The sequence below is a fragment of the Mchenga conophoros genome, linkage group LG5 (assembly GCF_057382185.1).
Source record: "Mchenga conophoros isolate Kocher_MC1m ecotype Shallow Benthic linkage group LG5, M_conophoros_male_GT1.1, whole genome shotgun sequence".
Classification (NCBI taxonomy): Eukaryota; Metazoa; Chordata; class Actinopteri; order Cichliformes; family Cichlidae; genus Mchenga; species Mchenga conophoros.
This window is the reverse complement of record NC_140530.1, coordinates 40,569,989-40,587,367: the sequence shown is the minus strand read 5'-3', so window position 1 is coordinate 40,587,367 and position 17,379 is coordinate 40,569,989. Positions and strand designations below refer to the sequence as shown.

Here is a 17,379-nt window from a genome sequence, read left to right as displayed (position 1 = left end):
CGTCAGGAAGCATCGTTGAAAGGGATTGTAATAGGAGGGGACGAGTACAAGGTGTGTTTATACGCAGATGATGTCTTGGTGACAATCATGGATCCCAGCTCAGGTATACCAGTGTTAATGGGGATGTTGGAAACATATGGCCTGTATTCAGGGTATGTCCTTAATGTCAAAAAAACTCAAGTTCTGACATTTAATTTTTCTCCGGACCAGACACTACTGGCAAAATTCAAGTTTAATTGGGAGGCAACTGCTATCAAATATTTGGGAGTGTTTCTGCCTAGAGATCTGACACAACTGTACGATATTAATTACAGTCATATTAATAGAGAAATATATAGCGATCTCAACATTTGGGCCTTGCTCCCTCTCGACCTTGGCAACAGGATACAGATAATTAAAATGAATATTCTCCCCAAACTACTCTATCTTTTTCTTGCTTTACCTATTCAAATTCCAGAGAAGCAATTCAGAGAATGGAATAAGCAGATTTCGAGATTCATTTGGCTTAACAAAAGACCACGGGTGAAGTTCTCTACTTTGCAGTTGCCGAAAGACAAAGGGGGCTTGGCTCTACCTTCATTGAGGAATTACTACTTATCTGCTCAGCTGAGGTCCTTGGTGTGTTGGTGTAATCCATCTTTTTGTGCGAGGTGGAAGACTATTGAGATGTCTCTCTCAGACACGCCAATCCAGTCTAGACTTGGTCACGCGGCTTCTGATTTGGACGATACCTTGACGCCCAGCCACTGGGTCACTTTTACATTAAAAATATGGAGGGGAGTGGTCAAGCAGGCGCAACTCCAGGAAGAGATAAAACTTCTGAGGTGGCCAGCGTATGACCCTGATTTTTTTACCTGCTTCCCACGATAGTAGATTTAAACAATGGGTGTTGCATGGAATCACTGCTGGGTGTTTGGTTATTGTAAAATCTAAAATTATGGCTTTTGATACCCTATGCAAGACTTACGATCTCGAGAAACAAGACTTTTTTCGATACTTGCAACTCCGTGACTATATTGGCAAAAGACTGAAGAGCTGTGTCCGTGGAGACTTCTCGATTGTTAATATTTTCATTGATGCTTATGACTCTGGGAGTAACAGAGCCTTGATAAGTAAATTGTATAAATGTATGACTAAGCTCAAAGGGCACTCAACGATTTACATAAAGCAGAAATGGGAAAAAGAAATGGACATTGTGATTACAGAAGATGGGTGGGCACAGATCTGGGAGACACAGTTTACCACGACTAACTCCAACATGTGGCGGGACTTCTGCTGGAAGAACATTATACGCTATTTCATAACGCCTAAACAGAAGTCTAAATTCAGTGCTACACCTGCGTTTTGCTGGAGGAATTGTGGGGAAGTCGTGGCTGATTACGGTCATATATTCTGGTCCTGCCCACTCATACGACCCTTCTGGACGGAAGTTATAAAGATAATTACAGAGGTGTTGGGATTCCACGTGTCTTGTACATTTACCTCATTGTATCTGGGATATTTTACAGACGATTTAGTTGCAGATGATGTTTACCTTCTGAAAGTTCTCTTGGCTTCTGCGAGGAAGGCCATAACAAAACGCTGGCTCTGTAGAGATCCTCCCACTGTAACACTTTTTACCTCTATAGTGGAAGACGTCAAATTGATGGAATGTATGACTTTCACTCTGCGACTGCAGGGAGATTTGGGAAGGAGACGATGGAGAAAATGGCTGGACTTTACAGCTTGTGGCAGCACCCTTTGATGCATAGAATTAGCAATGCAGACTTGTTGACGTATGTATGTGTGGATGTGCAGATGTATGTACAGGTGTATGTTATCTTCCCATGACCTCATACTGTTTCTGTTTTTTCTTTTTTCTTTTATCTTGTTGCATAAAAATGTTCCTAAACAAATAAAAAGTGTCAAAAAAAGAAATGAAGGAGAAAAGTGTTTTGTTGGTCATTCATTTTTATGACCTCACTTTGATTAGTTGAGGCTGAGGCCACAGTAAAAACATGGTTGTTGGGCTTCATTCCTGTGCTGAACAGTCGTTTAAGATTAGCTAGTAAATAACAATGAGCTGATGTTGTTCATGAGACTAAAGTCATCTCACTGTGGTAATGTAAATATAATATGGCCAATATTATAGTATTGTCAGATTATTAGTTATTACAGCAGAGCTTGAACTCTGGGTCAAAGATTCAAGTTGCAGTTATTTATATTTCCTATCACCTTAAATCTTCACTCAAAGACGAGTATCTGTGACAGTGTATATATAGATGTGTTATATATGAGTCAAATATTGTTCGTTTAATATGTTGGCATCACTAAATTTGTCTCAATGTTTACATACATGTGTAAAAAGCAAATGTACGAGCTGTGATAACTGTGTCTGATAAAATGAAGAGTAGACTGATATATGAAATATTCCTTTATTGGGTGAGAAAATCAGACCATGTCATAACTGCTGTAAGTCACACAGAATAGATATCAGAGCCTTAAACAGGCTGACGTCTGCTAAATGGGTCAAACTGGGCAGAAAGTCTACAAACACATAACATCCTTATAGAATATGATGTAACACTATAGATCAACTTAGCTCAGAATATATAAAGCATATAAACAGTTACAGCAATATGATGCAACACACACAGCAGCTACTGATCCAAAATACTCAAAGCTTCATAGAACTGAAACCAACATTTATTTTAGCTCCATTCTGCTGCTGATACAGACTTTAGGTTTCTGAACATTAAACTTGTTGCTGCCTTTCATGGTGTGTAGCTTGAAGGCCCTGAGTACTCCGAGTACTTTCTCCCACACTGACACACTGGGATGATCACATTATTTGAACATTACCTAATAAGACTGATTCAGCACAGACAGTTATGTTAAACTTTCCTAGCAGTCCTTCACAAACAGGGAACAGTCTGTCTATTCTCTCCATCTGTCAGCTGCTGCTGGCTCTTCCTCCTCCTCTTCCTCACACACTGCTGAGTTTGTCCTGGTGGATCATCAGGGGTGCAAAGCCTCACAGATGATGTGCAGCAGTGGGTCCCTCAGTCTGTCCTCACTCTGGACACTTGCAGTCGTCACACATGGAAATCAAATGTGTGATAAGCTGCAGGATTCAAACACAAGTGTAACTTATAAACACATGTTCATACTTTTATTCCACAATCAGAGAGAAAGAAACAGAGAGAGAGTGCAGGACAGACAGACAGGTGACAGTCTCAGGTGTACACACTGCTACACAACAGCAGGATTTAGTGTTTGTGTTATTACGAGTGTAAACAAGAAGAGTTCCAGATGGTGCAGTGGACACATGTGTGACTGCTGTGATTAAAGCATCTTTCTTTTAGCTTAACGAGTGAACCGTCAGCTCGTTCAAACACACGTTAAAGTCCGTTTGGTACTTACTTTTGAAAGTTCACTCTTCGGCCGCTCCGCTTCTGCCGTATTTTTCGGCTAAATTATCCACACCCAGCTATGAATCGTGGGATATATGGGACCAGGAAGTATACACTGGACCACACTTCAAATTTGGGGAAATGGACGGCGCATTTGGAGTACAAATAGCCGTCGTCGCTGTGTCGTTATAGGTCTCAAAATGCGTACTCGAAGTGTGCGGTCGCTGGATTGGGACACAGCCATGGACTGACTTTGGAGACCGAATTAATACTTTCATCTAAAGCAGGGGTGGGCAATTCCAGGCCCCGAGGGCCGGTGTCCTGCAGGTTTTAGATCTCACCCTGGGTCAACACACCTGAATCCCATGATTAGTTCATTACCAGGCCTCTGGAGAACTTCAGGACATGTTGAGGAGCTAATTTAGCCATTTAAATCAGCTGTGTTGGTTCAAGGACACATCTAAAACCTGCAGGGACACCGGGCCTCGGGGCCTGGAGTTGCCCACCGCTGATCTAAAGGAAGCACTGAAGCTCCTTTCCTTAGTGTTTGGAACAGCTGATTATCGCTGCCATGCAGATACTTTGGAGCACGTCTCTCAGTGAGAACCCTTCCTGAGCAAAAGGGATGATTGCAATGCACTCAGACGCCACAGGCTCCGCCTTCTGCTGACACCCCCTAGGCTCTGATTGGCTTCTTGAAGTGATAACCATACAAACTACACAAACTAAGTGGAATCACACTGAAAAACTTTATTTAAAAAAAACACAAACCAGAAGTTGAAAAAAAAAAATCTATACAACAGGTGTGTGTGAAGGGGTGGAGCCTCTTCAGGGCCGTGGGGGAGGTCTCATCCCAGGAGGAGGTGGTCCTGAAAGAGCAGAGCACAAGTCACATTGGTCTGATAAATACCACGATGTGATCCGATTGGGTGTTTCCAGAGTGAAATCTTACCTCTCATGCCCGGCGGAGGAGGCCTCATGCCTGGGGGGGGCATACCCATTGGAGCGCCGCGACCCGGACCAGGTGGCATGCCCATTGGAGGACCCATCGGTGGTCGCATGCCAGGGGGCGGTCCCATCATACCTGCAGAGAGGGGGGAGAGATTAAAATGGACCAATCATCAGGGAACAGCTGACCCTGTAAGAGAGTAAACTGATTCTTGATAATGAAGAGGATGATCACTGATCACATGATCACTGAGCAGCGCTTTGTTTAAGAGGCTCCTCCCCTTGTGCTCACAGAGGGCCACAGAGCAGAAGCCTCACACCTGGGCAGGTGATCACTCAGTCTCCAGGTGAAGAAAAGGAGAGGAGCAACGACCGCACCAACAGACTCCTCAGCTTGATGCTGCATGCCCGCCATGTTTAAACTACGAAACCTAGAGTACGGACTAACGAACCCACATCTGACTCCTCCCACTGATTTCTCCTTCTGCTGTGATTTTGTTTATGCAGGTCATATTCTGATGGTCAGCGCTACAAACTACAGGTCCAGGGTCTCCTTCTCTACAGGTGACAAAGGAACCACTGCAGCACCATGAGGAGAATGCAGGTCACATGACTGAGGAATCTGAACGCACCTGGTGCCTCACCTGTAGCTTCTTGGGATTTTATTTGTTTTTAAAGAAACATCACATCAAACTTGGTCTTGTTGCCAAGTTGTCTTACAGTGACATCACTGACCTGGAGGTGGGGCTCCTCTGCCCATGGGGGGCGGGGCTCCTCGCCCAGGTGGGTACTGGGTCGGCGCCCCAGCGATGCTGGCGCCTGCTGCTGCGGCGGCAACCGTCCCTCGACCCTGCGGCGTCATCACCTGCCCAAACACAGGAAACTGTCATCACTGAGCGTGCTCAGACACACACACACTGAGACCAGCTGGCATCACCATATTTACCTGCTGCGATGGTCCGCCCACACCTCTGACCGGCCCCGCAAGGCCAGCTGGTGCCTGAGGCATCGGAGCACCAGCGGGAACGCCGCGACCTGCTGCCCGCCCCACGCCTGGCCCTCCTGCCACGCCTGCCAATGGGACACGAGCGATCCCCGTCTGTAGGAGAGGGGTCAGAATTAATTCAACACAAACAAACACAGTTTCACGAAGCTCCTCCCGCAGGGGCCACTCACGTCCTTAGGGGGCGGGCCCTCCACTGTCATGGAGACCAGGTTCTCCCCCCTCAGCAGCACCAGACCCAGAACACGTTTCTCCTCACGCTCCGGCTGCTTCGAGTTCTTTGGCCTGAAAAACACCCAGAAATTAGTCACGGTGTGGTTACAAATTCATGGGCTGCATCCTCCTGAGGACCCGGCCTTCGCGGTCTACGTGGGCCGGGTCCTCAGAAGGCCGGGTACGCCGGAAGTGCGAGGCTGTGAAATGGAGCGGTCTAGCCTTCACATTAGCGTCACTGCTGACTCACAGGAGTTTAATAACCTCGCCGTCTGCTCCTTGCTTTCTGAAATATAACAGGACACTGGAGTAAACTCTCAACCGTCTCACACGTCTGTTTAATCAGTTTTCTGTTTGATGTTTATTCAGCTGTGTGAAAACCCCGGAGGAACCCACCGGGGGGATTATTAAAGTTTTATTTAAAATCTAATAACTTTGATCTCAGCCAAACTGATTTACTCAGGAACAAATAAAACAAGTTATCCAAGTGACTTATATATCATGTTTGACCTGAGTAGCGAAAGACGGCTGTGATCTGAAAACCATGTGCCGGGAGTTTGCCTGGCACATCGAGCTGGTGGGTAGCAGACGTCTCCGAAAACGTTGGAGCAGTTTTGCAAATATGTGATGTCTTGATAAACCGAGCAGATATTTGATTTTACACAGCTACTTTCTCGCCTGAAAATATCTTCAAAGTTTATTTTGTGACCCAGAAAGAGTAATAAGAGTAAAATTAAAACTTAGTAGCGGTCGCCATTGTTGGAAACTGCAATTGGCTGGGCCACGCTATGAATTCTGGGATATGGTGGGCCACAAAGGACACACCCGACCCATCCTTCAAAAAACGTCGCGTCGCTGTGACGTCCTCAGGAGGATGCAGCCCATGAATTTGGACACCCCTTGTGTCGTTCAGTTGCAAAGATGAAATCAGATCAGGGTGAATGAATGTGATTGGTTGAAAAGGTGTTCAGGTGTGTGCACTCTGTCTCTATCAAGATGTGGACAGGAAGCTTTAATGTTTCCATGGATACAGTTTAAAGCTACCCCGGTCTGATGTGCAACCATCACCTTAGAAACAAAGAACAGCACTGAGCACGCTCAGACAAATCATTCTCTGTAATTGAAATGTTTATTTTCCCGCTCTGTGCCAAAAATCACCAGTTTCTGCTGCTTCAGCTCAGACACTTATGTGACTGTATCAGATGACACTCACAGGGATCGCTGTCTGTGGAAGACACCTTATAAAACCCAGAGTTAACCCTGGCTAGTGACATGCAGCCTCTGGTTCGATTGGTTTTCTCTGTGTGACTTTTAACACCTGTAGCTCCACCCCTTAATCCAGTGTATAGGTGGAGCCAGATCACTTACTTGATCTTCCTGAACTCGTCGCAGTCACACAGGATGAGGTTCATGTGTTTGTCAAAGGCCTTGAAGGTGCCGATGAAGATCCGCCCATCCTGCAGGATGCACCTCATCCTGAAGTCGATGTGCTGCAGCATCTTTGAGCTCTTCCCCACCGTCTGACCAATCAGAAAGAGGGGCTGTGTTACATCATCATCATGACTGACCATTGGAGCCACCACATTACATTATCAATACCCTCATCAAAAACATCAATATTATCAGCATCTGACCAATCAAAGAGACACGCCAGTTCCATCATCAACATCTTCTTTTAGACTCCTCAGGAAAGTCTCCAGTTCTCAGAGCTAAGACAGGTAAGGGGTCAGAAACCAGGGGCTCCCCATCAGCATATCAGAGGTTACGTGTCTTCACCTCAAGGGCAACGTGCTTCAGTGATGAGACGCCCAATGGCATTCAGCCAGAAACAAAAACAAAGTGGGCGGTCCCAAGTTGAACTTCACAGCTTTGAGGTGAGCAACCAAACCAGCCAATGAGAGCAAGGCACAAGGCATTACAAGGCAACTGCAGCTGAGGGGACCTCCACAAGACAGACCTAACAGAACAACTTCCTTTGATGACAGAAATATGTCTGTGAAGGTTCTCAGCCATTCAGGTCATCGTAGTCTAAGGAGTTTGGAAAGAAAAGCGAAAGAGGCGGTGTATCAGAGAAACTCAGGAGTTTTCTCCAAGCACGACATCCCGGTGTATTTCAGACCCAGAAACACACTCAGACACAAAGTGGTTCGTCCCAAAGACAAAACTCCAAAACACAAACTTAACAATGTGGTGTATGCTGTACAGTGCAGCGAGGAATGCCCAGACCTCTACATCGGAGAGACCAAACAGTAGGGCTGCACGATTAATCGTTAGAAAATTGCAATCTCGATTCATACTTATGTGCGATCTCATTTCCAAATGACAACCATTTAAAAAAAAAAAAAAAAAAAAGAAAAAAGAAAAAAGACGACGACTGTACCGCATTTTGATCCGGGACGTACTCTGCATGAAAACAAGCGCTCACTCTTCCTGCTCAACAAATGACAAGGGCGGAGCCTTATACCACGTGATACAGAAGCTGTGCCGTGTGATGCTAAAATTAGCAGGGAAAAAACAACGGAGCAGTGTTGCCAACTTAGCGACTTTGTCGCTATATTTAGAGAGTTTTCAGACCCTTTAGCGAGGTTTTTTTTTTTTTAGAAAAAAAGTTGCTAAAAAAGACGTGAAAACGCTTATCGCTTTTACTTTCAACAAGCAGCGGGTGCTGTAACGCAGTCAGTTCTTCTTTTACTCTTATGCTGTTTTGTGGATCACAAGGTTTAAAACTACTCATAAACACACACACACAAAGTAATTCCACCAGAGTGCCTATTTCTGGTCACTTTTGCCGGTCCAAGCCCGGGTAAAGGAGCAGGGTTGGAATTGTGACATTAAAAAAAACCAATAATTGCTAAAAGAAATTTAATTTGTAGTTCTAAATAAACTCTAAATGCATTTAGGACGTTTTTTACTCACTTTATGTCTCTTCCACGATGTTATTTCTCTCTCCAACAACATAGGTTACAATTAGATTAGCATGACCAATTATGCAAATTAGGCGATGACGTCATTTAGCGACTTCTAGGACAACCAATAGCGATTTTCCTTACTGAGGAGTTGGCAACACTGCAACGGAGAGCACGTCAGGGATGACGAGAAAGTGACAGGAGAAAATCCGTTCCGGTCAACCACCCAAACATCAATAACGGGAACCTTATACAGCGCTTCCCTATAAGCGGTTGCCCCATGATCGGAAGGTCAGGGGTTCGAATCCCCTGAACGGCTACCCTGAGGTACCCTTGAGCAAGGTACCATCCCCACACGCTGCTCCCCGGGCGCTGCACTGGTGGCTGCCCACTGCTTCACTGAGTGAATGGGTTAAATGCAGAGAATTTCCCCACGGGGATCAATAAAAAGTGTACATTATTTTTATTATTAGTCCCTCTTTGGGGGGGAAACTCCCACGGGGTTTAAATCTGGGACTCTCCACCATTTGACTCTAGAACTGAAGAAGCTTCTCGGATGAGAGGTGAAACGTCTTCAAGCAACTTAAAGAAGTCCAGGCGCTTTTCTTTCTAAGCTTCTTAGACAATGACAGAAACAAAGCTCAAACTGTGACCGGGACAGGAAGGAAAGTGGTCACTGTCCCACCGGTTCAGAATAAAACCCTGCTGAACTAACAGAGACTACAGTAAACTGAAGCTCAACTTCTGTGGGAATGCTACATTCTAACTGATGTTACTGTACACTCCTTTTATTCCTACACCGCAACCTTCCACGCCAAGTTTATGCCAACCCAATGTGTAGTTACATTTCTCAGGAGGTGCACATCAGGTTATGGCTTAAGTTACAATGCATAACTGAAGAATAATTCACCTGTAACCTGTGTCAGCACGGGTCGATAAGGTGTTAGAGCACACAGGTGCTTTCATAATAAAGGGTCAGCACATATCAATAAAACAGTAGAACTCTAGATAGTGTCTTCCATCTAACCTGCAGGCTGATTGATAATACTTTATTCATGGAGTCTCCAAAAGTTGATTCTGTTCATCTGGACGTAGCGTTTTGTGGGAGAAACGTTTCATCACTCAACCAAGTGACTTCTTCAGTCTCAGCTGACTGCAGGTTTCAATCTTATAAACAGTACGTTTGCATGACTGAAACCAGCCCACTGAGAGAACAATGGGCTGAGTGCTCAGTTCCTTAATCATAATTATGCAAATTCTCATAACCATTGATCAACAACCACTAACCAAAACCCACTGATCAATGGCCATGAGTACCATTTACAGAGAGTTGGGGAATGGCTGCAATCACAGCATTGTAAGATGGCGAAAGATGTAACCTTAGGCCTCCTCCTCGATTCAGAGATGGTCTTTATTCATGGAGCTGGACTGGAGCAGCAGGGATCGAACCAGCAACCTTCCCATGCCCTGCTTTGTTCCTGTCAGTGCGCCCCAGGGTGGCTGTGCCTACAATGTAGCTTGCCATCACCAGTGTGTGAATGTGTGTGTGAATGGGTGGATGACTGGATATGTAAAGCGCTTTGGGGTCCTTAGGGACTAGTAAAGCGCTATATAAATACAGGCCATTTACCATTTTATTTAAGCTACAGCCACCCAATGCTGCAAGCCCCTTTCCCAATAAAAGTGCACCACTCTGACCTATGACCTGTCTGTAGCACAAGTTAAATATAGTTATTTCAATAAAGTTAGCTCGACCCTGTTAGCCGTTAGCCTCTCTGTTTGCCACCGAGTTCGCTCATCGTGTGCGCCACTCCAGCAGCTCTGGAAGATGAGGCCTACCGGCACGGAGACCAGAAGAGTGTCCCGGTAAAATCCGGACTCTGCCCCCGGAACCCCAGGTCTCGGTTACGCCCCGAGGTGGACTCGAACTCGGCATTGATGATAGAGCCGGGTCTGATCAATAACACCCCCCGCCTCCCTGACGTCTGTGCGACGTTCCCTCTCCCCGATGTAAACCGTTAAATGAGCGGTAACTGAAACGATACCGCGCTGTCCGCAGCGACAGGGACCCGAACCATCGCCGGAAACGGTACTCACCATGTTTGCGATTCCGATGGCTCTGATTCACACCGGATTAAAAAATTCTGACCCGCGGAGATCCCGCCAGGCCGCCTTTAACAGGAACTACAGGAAATGACGCACAGCCGACCGGAAACTGTGGCAACGCCGAAAAGATTCCCCCTGTGCGAGGAACAAAAAGTTCCTGCGCGAAGACTGAAATTGTTAATCACGTTAATTAACGTTAACAAGTTCAAATAAAGTTTCACGTTCACCGCTCACGGATCGTTTGCATGTACATGCTTTCTGACGTCATTAAAATAAAGAAATCTTCTGCAGTCAGCGAAGCAGCTTCACTTTGATACTGAATCACCAAACAGCTGGCTGCTGGTCTGAGATCAGCTAAATGATTTTACTGCTGCAAATTTTGGTACCCGTCTGATACCAGGTGAACCCAGGGCCAGCACTGATGTAAGGAGAGCAGTGCGTCCTGATTTATGAGATCTAAGGCACTCAGCTCGGCTGCTGTAGTTTTAAATAAGATAAGATAAGATAAGATAACCTTTATTAGTCCCACACGTGGGAAATTTGTTTTGTCACAGCAGGAAGTGGACAGTGCAAAAGTTATGAGGCAAAAATTAGAATACAATAAGAATAAATACAGTACACAACTGTACAGAATAGAATAAAATAAAATACTATATACAGTAGAATAAAATAAAAAAAATATACAATAAGATAAAAATAGAATACAAATACAAATACTATATACAACTGAGTAAAAATACAAATGTTCTTTTTGTTTTATGTTCTTTTTTTCCATTCAAACCTTTATTTAAACCTTTTTTATTTTTATTTTATTGCTATGTCTGGTTTTATTACTATGTGCGTATTAGTATTGTACAGCACTTTGGTCTACCAGGTGTGTTTTTAAAGTGCTATATAAATAAATAAATAAATAAATAACTGATGATTTAAACCTCAGTGCAATACAAAATAGAATTAAACAGTACCATATTAATGGTGTTGTACTTACAAAAAAATTGCATACCATAGACAAACAAATAAAAGAACAATTTCAGAACCTACAATATAAATATGTTAGGGGGAAAGTAACTGATCAAGCCAAAGAATAAAGTGATTGAAAGATCTTGATTTTTTCACAAACACCAATAGTTTTTATAGCTTTTGGGTTAGTGGAGTTCTTAATTGAATTAAGATACTGTTCAAGTTCAAAGGAGATACATAAAAAGAGGGATGTCTTCCTAAACACGTGGACTTGTGAATATGAAATTTAGCCATTAAAATTAACAAGTTAATCATATATCTGTTATCAAAGTTGAATTGTCTTTGGTTTTTGTGTAGACCAAATAAAACATATTTCCAAAACAGTACAAATCCTTTAAATATATTTTCTGATATAAAAACACAAATTCTGCCAAAAATCTTGCACACGGTTACAAAACCAAAAAAGATGTATCGTATATTCCTTGGAAGTTTTACAAAAGCTACAGCTTGTATCAATGTCTAATTTGAATTTGCTTTGAAGACAATCTTTAGAAGGATAAATTCTGTGTATTAATTTATAAGAAATATCTTTAATTTTGTTGGTAATTAAAAACTGATTAGGGAGTCTCCAAACTTTGTTCCACATAATACCATCTGACAGCCAGTTCCAGAAAAAAATGACATATGGTAGCGTGGTTATGTTACTCTGAAATAAAGATCTGATAGATTTATTGTTGTCTTTAGTTTGCTTAGAAAAGCAAATCTTGCCAACAAAAGTTTGTATGGGAGATCTCAACGGCCTGTGGAATGAAGTGATATTAGGTTGATTCTTAAACAGCATACAAACCCCTGATGGTATTAAGCCAAATACTTTTGTATAATCATGACGATTTATAGCTAAACTAAACAAAATTCTTCATAGGAGAAAAGCGTACCATTTGAATCAAATAATTGGTTGACTAAAATAATGTTATTCCTAAACCAACTAAGTTTTTAGAGTGTTGAGAGATTAATCTGTAATCCTCTGTTATAAATGGTAAATGGCCTGTATTTATATAGCGCTTTTCTAGTCCCTAAGGACCCCAAAGCGCTTTACATATCCAGTCATCCACACATTCACACACTGGTGATGGCAGCTACATTGTAGCCACAACCACCCTGGGGCGCACTGACAGAGGCGAGGCTGCCGGACACTGGCGCCACCAGGCCCTCTGACCACCACCAGTAGGTAACAGGTGAAGTGTCTTGCCCAAGGACACAACGACCGAGACTGTCCAAGCTGGGGCTCGAACCGGCAACCTTCCGATTACAAGGCGAACTCCCAACTCTTGAGCCACGATCGCCCCTTAACCCCATTTATCATTATTTTGCAAATATTGTTTATGCTTGAGTGTTTCTTTTCTAAACTGAAGAAATAATGGGAATTACGCTCACCTTCTTCAAGCCATTTAGAGCTTGATCTGATAAAGGCTCCTTTTGCTTTGTCTGAGTATAAACGATCTAATTTATCTTGTAATTTAGCAAGGTTCAATTTATCCTCTTCAGTTAAAGTGTCAGTTTGTTTATTAGATATGTTTTATGTTCAGTGCATACATGAACTTACAGGACAGAAACACAGTATGAGTCCTGTCCGGATAGCATGGATCTCATGCCTCACTGCTCTCCACCACATCAGCTGCCTTAAACATACTGGCCTGGTACTTACTGTAGCGGCTCTTATACTGCCTTTACAGATTAGACAGGCTTCTTCTCTCTGTCTTTAAGTCACTTCTGAAAACCCATCTCGTCACCCTGGCCTTTGACACCTTGTGAAATGTTTTGTTTTGTTTATTTATATGAGTTTTTATTAATTTTAATTTTATGTATTATGTGTGTTTTTTTCTGTTTTGTTTAATTCTATTGTTCTTAACTAATTTACTGTTCAGCATTTTGGTCCTGTGCTGGGTGCTTTATAAATAAAGTTGTATTGGATTGGTCTGTATTTACTTTTGATTGGGCAATCCTGAAGTTTCTGCTCTCTGATTGGTTTATTTTGGTGTTTAATATTTAAAATCACCGGGGTGTCATCCGTCCAATCCACGCTGAGCCTGTGAAGGCTGAAATGTGTGACAGGTAAATGAACCTGCGATCAGATTATCGATCAGTAGATCGATCCTGTTCGTCTCGTCCAGTTTCCCGTCATTCCGCTGCTGAACGGTTTCCATGGTAACCGTGACCGCGCCGCCGGACGCGCGCCGCCGCGATACGGAGGCGAGACGGTGAGTCACCGACAGAAAACAGCTCCGGTAACCGACGAAGCGACAACAGCAACCGACACACCGGGACGGGTTAGCACGTTAGCATGTTAGCATCCCGCTGCCGCGTGAGCCGGAGGCGCGAAACGGCTACGGACTGTCAATGAGGCTGATGACGGCAACTACCGCAGTGACATCACAGCAACAGACAGCAGCAACAGCATCGCCTACTGCAGGGCAGCGGCAACATCGCCCTACAGTCTGACTGCAGAGCAACTACACGAGAGCAACCGGAGACAGCAGCAACAAACTGACGGCAACTGTGCAGAATTAAACACGTCCTGATTTGTTTCTGCAGCAAACAGCAACTGATCCTACGCCAACATGTTGCTTAAACCTTCTGTCTTCAGCAGGGACTGCAGCAACTAAAACCTACAACATCTGCAGCAGCAGCAACTCCGGCAACCTGGAGTTTATCCAGTTGACATGTGAGCATCAACACGTTGCTTCAGCTTGGGAGACAGACAGCAACTTCATGAAGAGCAACCAGTGACAGAGCTACGATTTCACTCACAGCAACGCAGCCTACCACTACAGCAACTGCCAACAGCAGGTGAGCAACATGCGAGTGGGGGGGGGGGCGTCTGATAATCAATAATCTGATCAGAAATCAGTGAGCACAGTTGTTCGGGCAGATGTTTGAAAACTATTACAGATCCTGATGACTGATTTTTAAAGCTGCAGCTGGTGCCTACCTGTAGTCATGGTAACAGGTAGCATGTACCTGTAGTAAGTGTGTTTGCAGAGCTCATCCTTAAACATCGATCCATCAGAAGATCAAAGAGAATCAATAAACCTCAGCTTAAACTATAGGTGAGTCACATGGTTAATCTCAGTCAGGCAGGACAGGAATCATCAGGTGGTGACATCATCTGGCCATCCAGGTGAGGGAAGGATAAAATAAATAAATAAATAAAAAAAACTTACCTGTCTGTGAGGAGGCGGAGCTTGAGCAGAACACTTCACCTGCTGTGAATACTGCTTTGTTATTGGTACAAACAAACACACCTGAGCAGCGTTCAGCACAGATAGAAACAACAGAAGCTCCGGTCCAGCTTTTATTCTGTTCACACTTTATTTTTTCACTTTGATCGGTAAATAACTAATCAATAACTGATCAATGAGAGTGACAGTCCTCGTGCTCTTATTTTAAAAGTAAACGGTTGTTTCTCTCCAGGAGGACGTCTGCTTCTGACTGGACGGATGGACGTCCTTTCAGACTGTCTCGCTGATCAGATGACCTGGACTCAGGTGTGTTTCTACCTGCAGATGAGGAACGCAGAACTGTAGCTCGGTCATAGTTACAGTACTCGACTTGTTTAGTAATCTCTTTCATTGTTTGTCTCAGTCAGGTAACAGCCTCAGTTAAGCCCCACCCAGCACCCACCTCCCCCTCACGTCAGGTGAAGACAACAGTCAGCGAGATGAGCCTGTTGAAGGAGGTGGAGCCAGGACAGGAAATGGAGGGAAAGGTGAGTCTACCCATCATGCATCCCTGCGGTGTCGCAGAGAGAGAGAAAAGATTTATTTAATGAAGACATTTCGAATAAAGTTTGGAGAGATCGAACAGAGACCGCGATGTGTTCGGGGAGACTTACCTGTTGCTGTGCTGCATTCAGGTGCAGACCTGGGCTCAGTCTCTGGTGTACACGCTGGAGGAACTCGAGTGTAAAATCTGCTATAATCGCTACGACACGCGCAGCCGGAAGCCCAAACTGCTGGGCTGTCTGCACCGAGTCTGCGCCAAGTGTCTGAAGAAGATGGTCGACATGGGTGAGTTCACCTGGCAGGTAGACACACAGCACAGTCAGCTGCTGGATCACGCAGATGCCAGCATGACCGTTACCTGGTCACATCACCTGTTGTATCATGTGATTCCAGGAGAGTCTTCGCCGTCCATAATCAGCTGCCCATTCTGCCGCCACGAGACGTATGTCCCCGACGAAGAGGTGTGGCCTCATTTCCTCCTCTTCGACGGTCAGAGTCTGACAACCTGAACTCACACTGTCTCCTCCCCCTCTTCCTCAGGTGTGGCTGATGGAGGACGACCGGCACATCCTGGCGGTCCTGTCGTGTCAGGATCGTGCTCGGCGAGGAGGTGGAGCAGGAAGTGGCAGCGGTGGGGAGGTAGTGCTAAGTCCCAGCAGTCTGACAGGTAAAAACCTGAGAGTTAGAATGAGATAGTCAGCCAATCACAGCCAGCCGGTAGATTTATCCAATCAGGAATCTCCGCGATAAAGTGACCTGTTTGAGGTGATTGAGCGGTATTCTTCGCCGTCATTGGTCAGCGGTATCCTTTATTGGACACCTTAGATATTGATTACTGGTTGGTGTATCCATAGTTTTCACATGATGTCAGCGCTCGGGAGACACGCCCACCTGGAGGGTAAAAACAGTACTTTGCTCTCCAGCCTTCCTTAAAAAGGAAAATAACAGTGTCTGGAATTTCTCTTGGTAAAGCTCTGCGTCTGTTCCCAGGGGGCGGAGCTGCAGGCAGCGGCGAGGAAGCATCCCACCGCTCCTCGGACTGTCTCGTCATCACCATCATGGAGCTCCCAGAGGAGTCGCCATCCTCAGATTCACTGAGCATGCTCAATGTAGTGGGTCTGTACCATGCTCCCAGTCTGGACTCGCTGCCCTGCAACCTCCCAGGTCAGAAATGCCGTGCCTGGACATCCCGCAGCTTCCCACGCTGCCTGCTGGGGGCACTCTGCCTGGTAAGTACCAGTTTAACCAGTTTGAACATAACTATCTAAATCAGAACCAGTGTAACTGGTGTGTGCGGCTACTCCCCCTGTGTGTGCAGGTGTACTTTAGCTCGCTGCCATTGGGGATCTACCTGCTGATGATTGGTCAGCTATGGCTGGGCGTGGTCCTCGTCAGTCTCGTCCCATCCACGCTGCTGCTGCTCGTCCTTTACGGCTTCTGTCAGTGTCTCTGCCACGAGCTAATGGAGGCGCTTGCTGCCCGCACGCACTCGCTACCGTGACAACAAAATGTAGCCATAGAAAAGCCTGTAGACTGAGCCATCACACTCTGACATCACTCTGACCCTGCCCTTTGTGAATACCAGCAAGTCCCCCTCACACATCCCCTTGGTGGAAATACGGCCAATCAGTGTTGAACTACGTGATGACATCATCACATATAGGAAGTGGAGACAGTCCTCTCCAGTCAGAAGACATCTGCTGACTAATCAGAGACATGTTACTGTCCTGGGCATGATCATAAAACTGTTTTACCTGCTGATTACAGAACACACCTGTACCTGTATCACCTGTTTATCCCACAGTCACATGACCTGACAGGCTGTTAGCCTAGCTTAACACTTACACTAATCACAGAGGGAAAGTGCTAGCCTAGCTTAGCATGTGTATTTAGCTTTGAAGCTGTGCTTATTCTAAGCTATGCTAACAGTCCCGATGTCCTGTCTGTAAAATGATTCATGAACCCTGTGATGATGATGAGTGTCACTTCCTGTCCGTGTAGTGGGCGGAGCCTTTGGAGAATCAACTGTTTAGTTTTGTGATGAAATAAATAAACATAAGTGACATGAA

General features: G+C 44.9%; 2 protein-coding genes across 5 annotated transcripts; one reads left to right on the top strand and one right to left on the bottom strand.

Moving 5' to 3' along the window:
- Positions 1–4,127: 4,127 nt before the first annotated feature.
- On the bottom strand, positions 4,128–10,720 carry snrpb (small nuclear ribonucleoprotein polypeptides B and B1). The gene is made up of 7 exons (XM_085275382.1): positions 10,560–10,720; positions 6,925–7,076; positions 5,517–5,628; positions 5,287–5,439; positions 5,076–5,205; positions 4,345–4,476; positions 4,128–4,261 (listed from the first exon to the last, which is right to left on the bottom strand). The coding sequence occupies exons 1-7, from the start codon at positions 10,560–10,562 to the stop codon at positions 4,221–4,223; spliced, it is 723 nt and encodes a 240-aa protein (XP_085131508.1). The 5' UTR covers positions 10,563–10,720; the 3' UTR covers positions 4,128–4,220.
- Positions 10,721–13,660: 2,940 nt separating this feature from the next.
- LOC146575161 (E3 ubiquitin-protein ligase RNF182) lies at positions 13,661–17,379 on the top strand. Of its 4 annotated transcripts, none has more exons than XM_085275387.1 (9): positions 13,661–14,078; positions 14,176–14,375; positions 15,000–15,073; positions 15,175–15,294; positions 15,442–15,595; positions 15,704–15,771; positions 15,851–15,977; positions 16,301–16,539; positions 16,629–17,379. In XM_085275387.1, exons 3-9 carry the CDS (start codon positions 15,026–15,028, stop codon positions 16,809–16,811), a joined length of 939 nt encoding a protein of 312 aa, XP_085131513.1. In that variant the 5' UTR covers positions 13,661–14,078; positions 14,176–14,375; positions 15,000–15,025; the 3' UTR covers positions 16,812–17,379. The 4 variants fall into 4 exon arrangements, with proteins under 4 accessions (XP_085131513.1, XP_085131512.1, XP_085131511.1 ...); XM_085275386.1 differs by having other exon boundaries at positions 13,661–14,084; XM_085275385.1 differs by having other exon boundaries at positions 13,661–14,084; positions 14,173–14,375.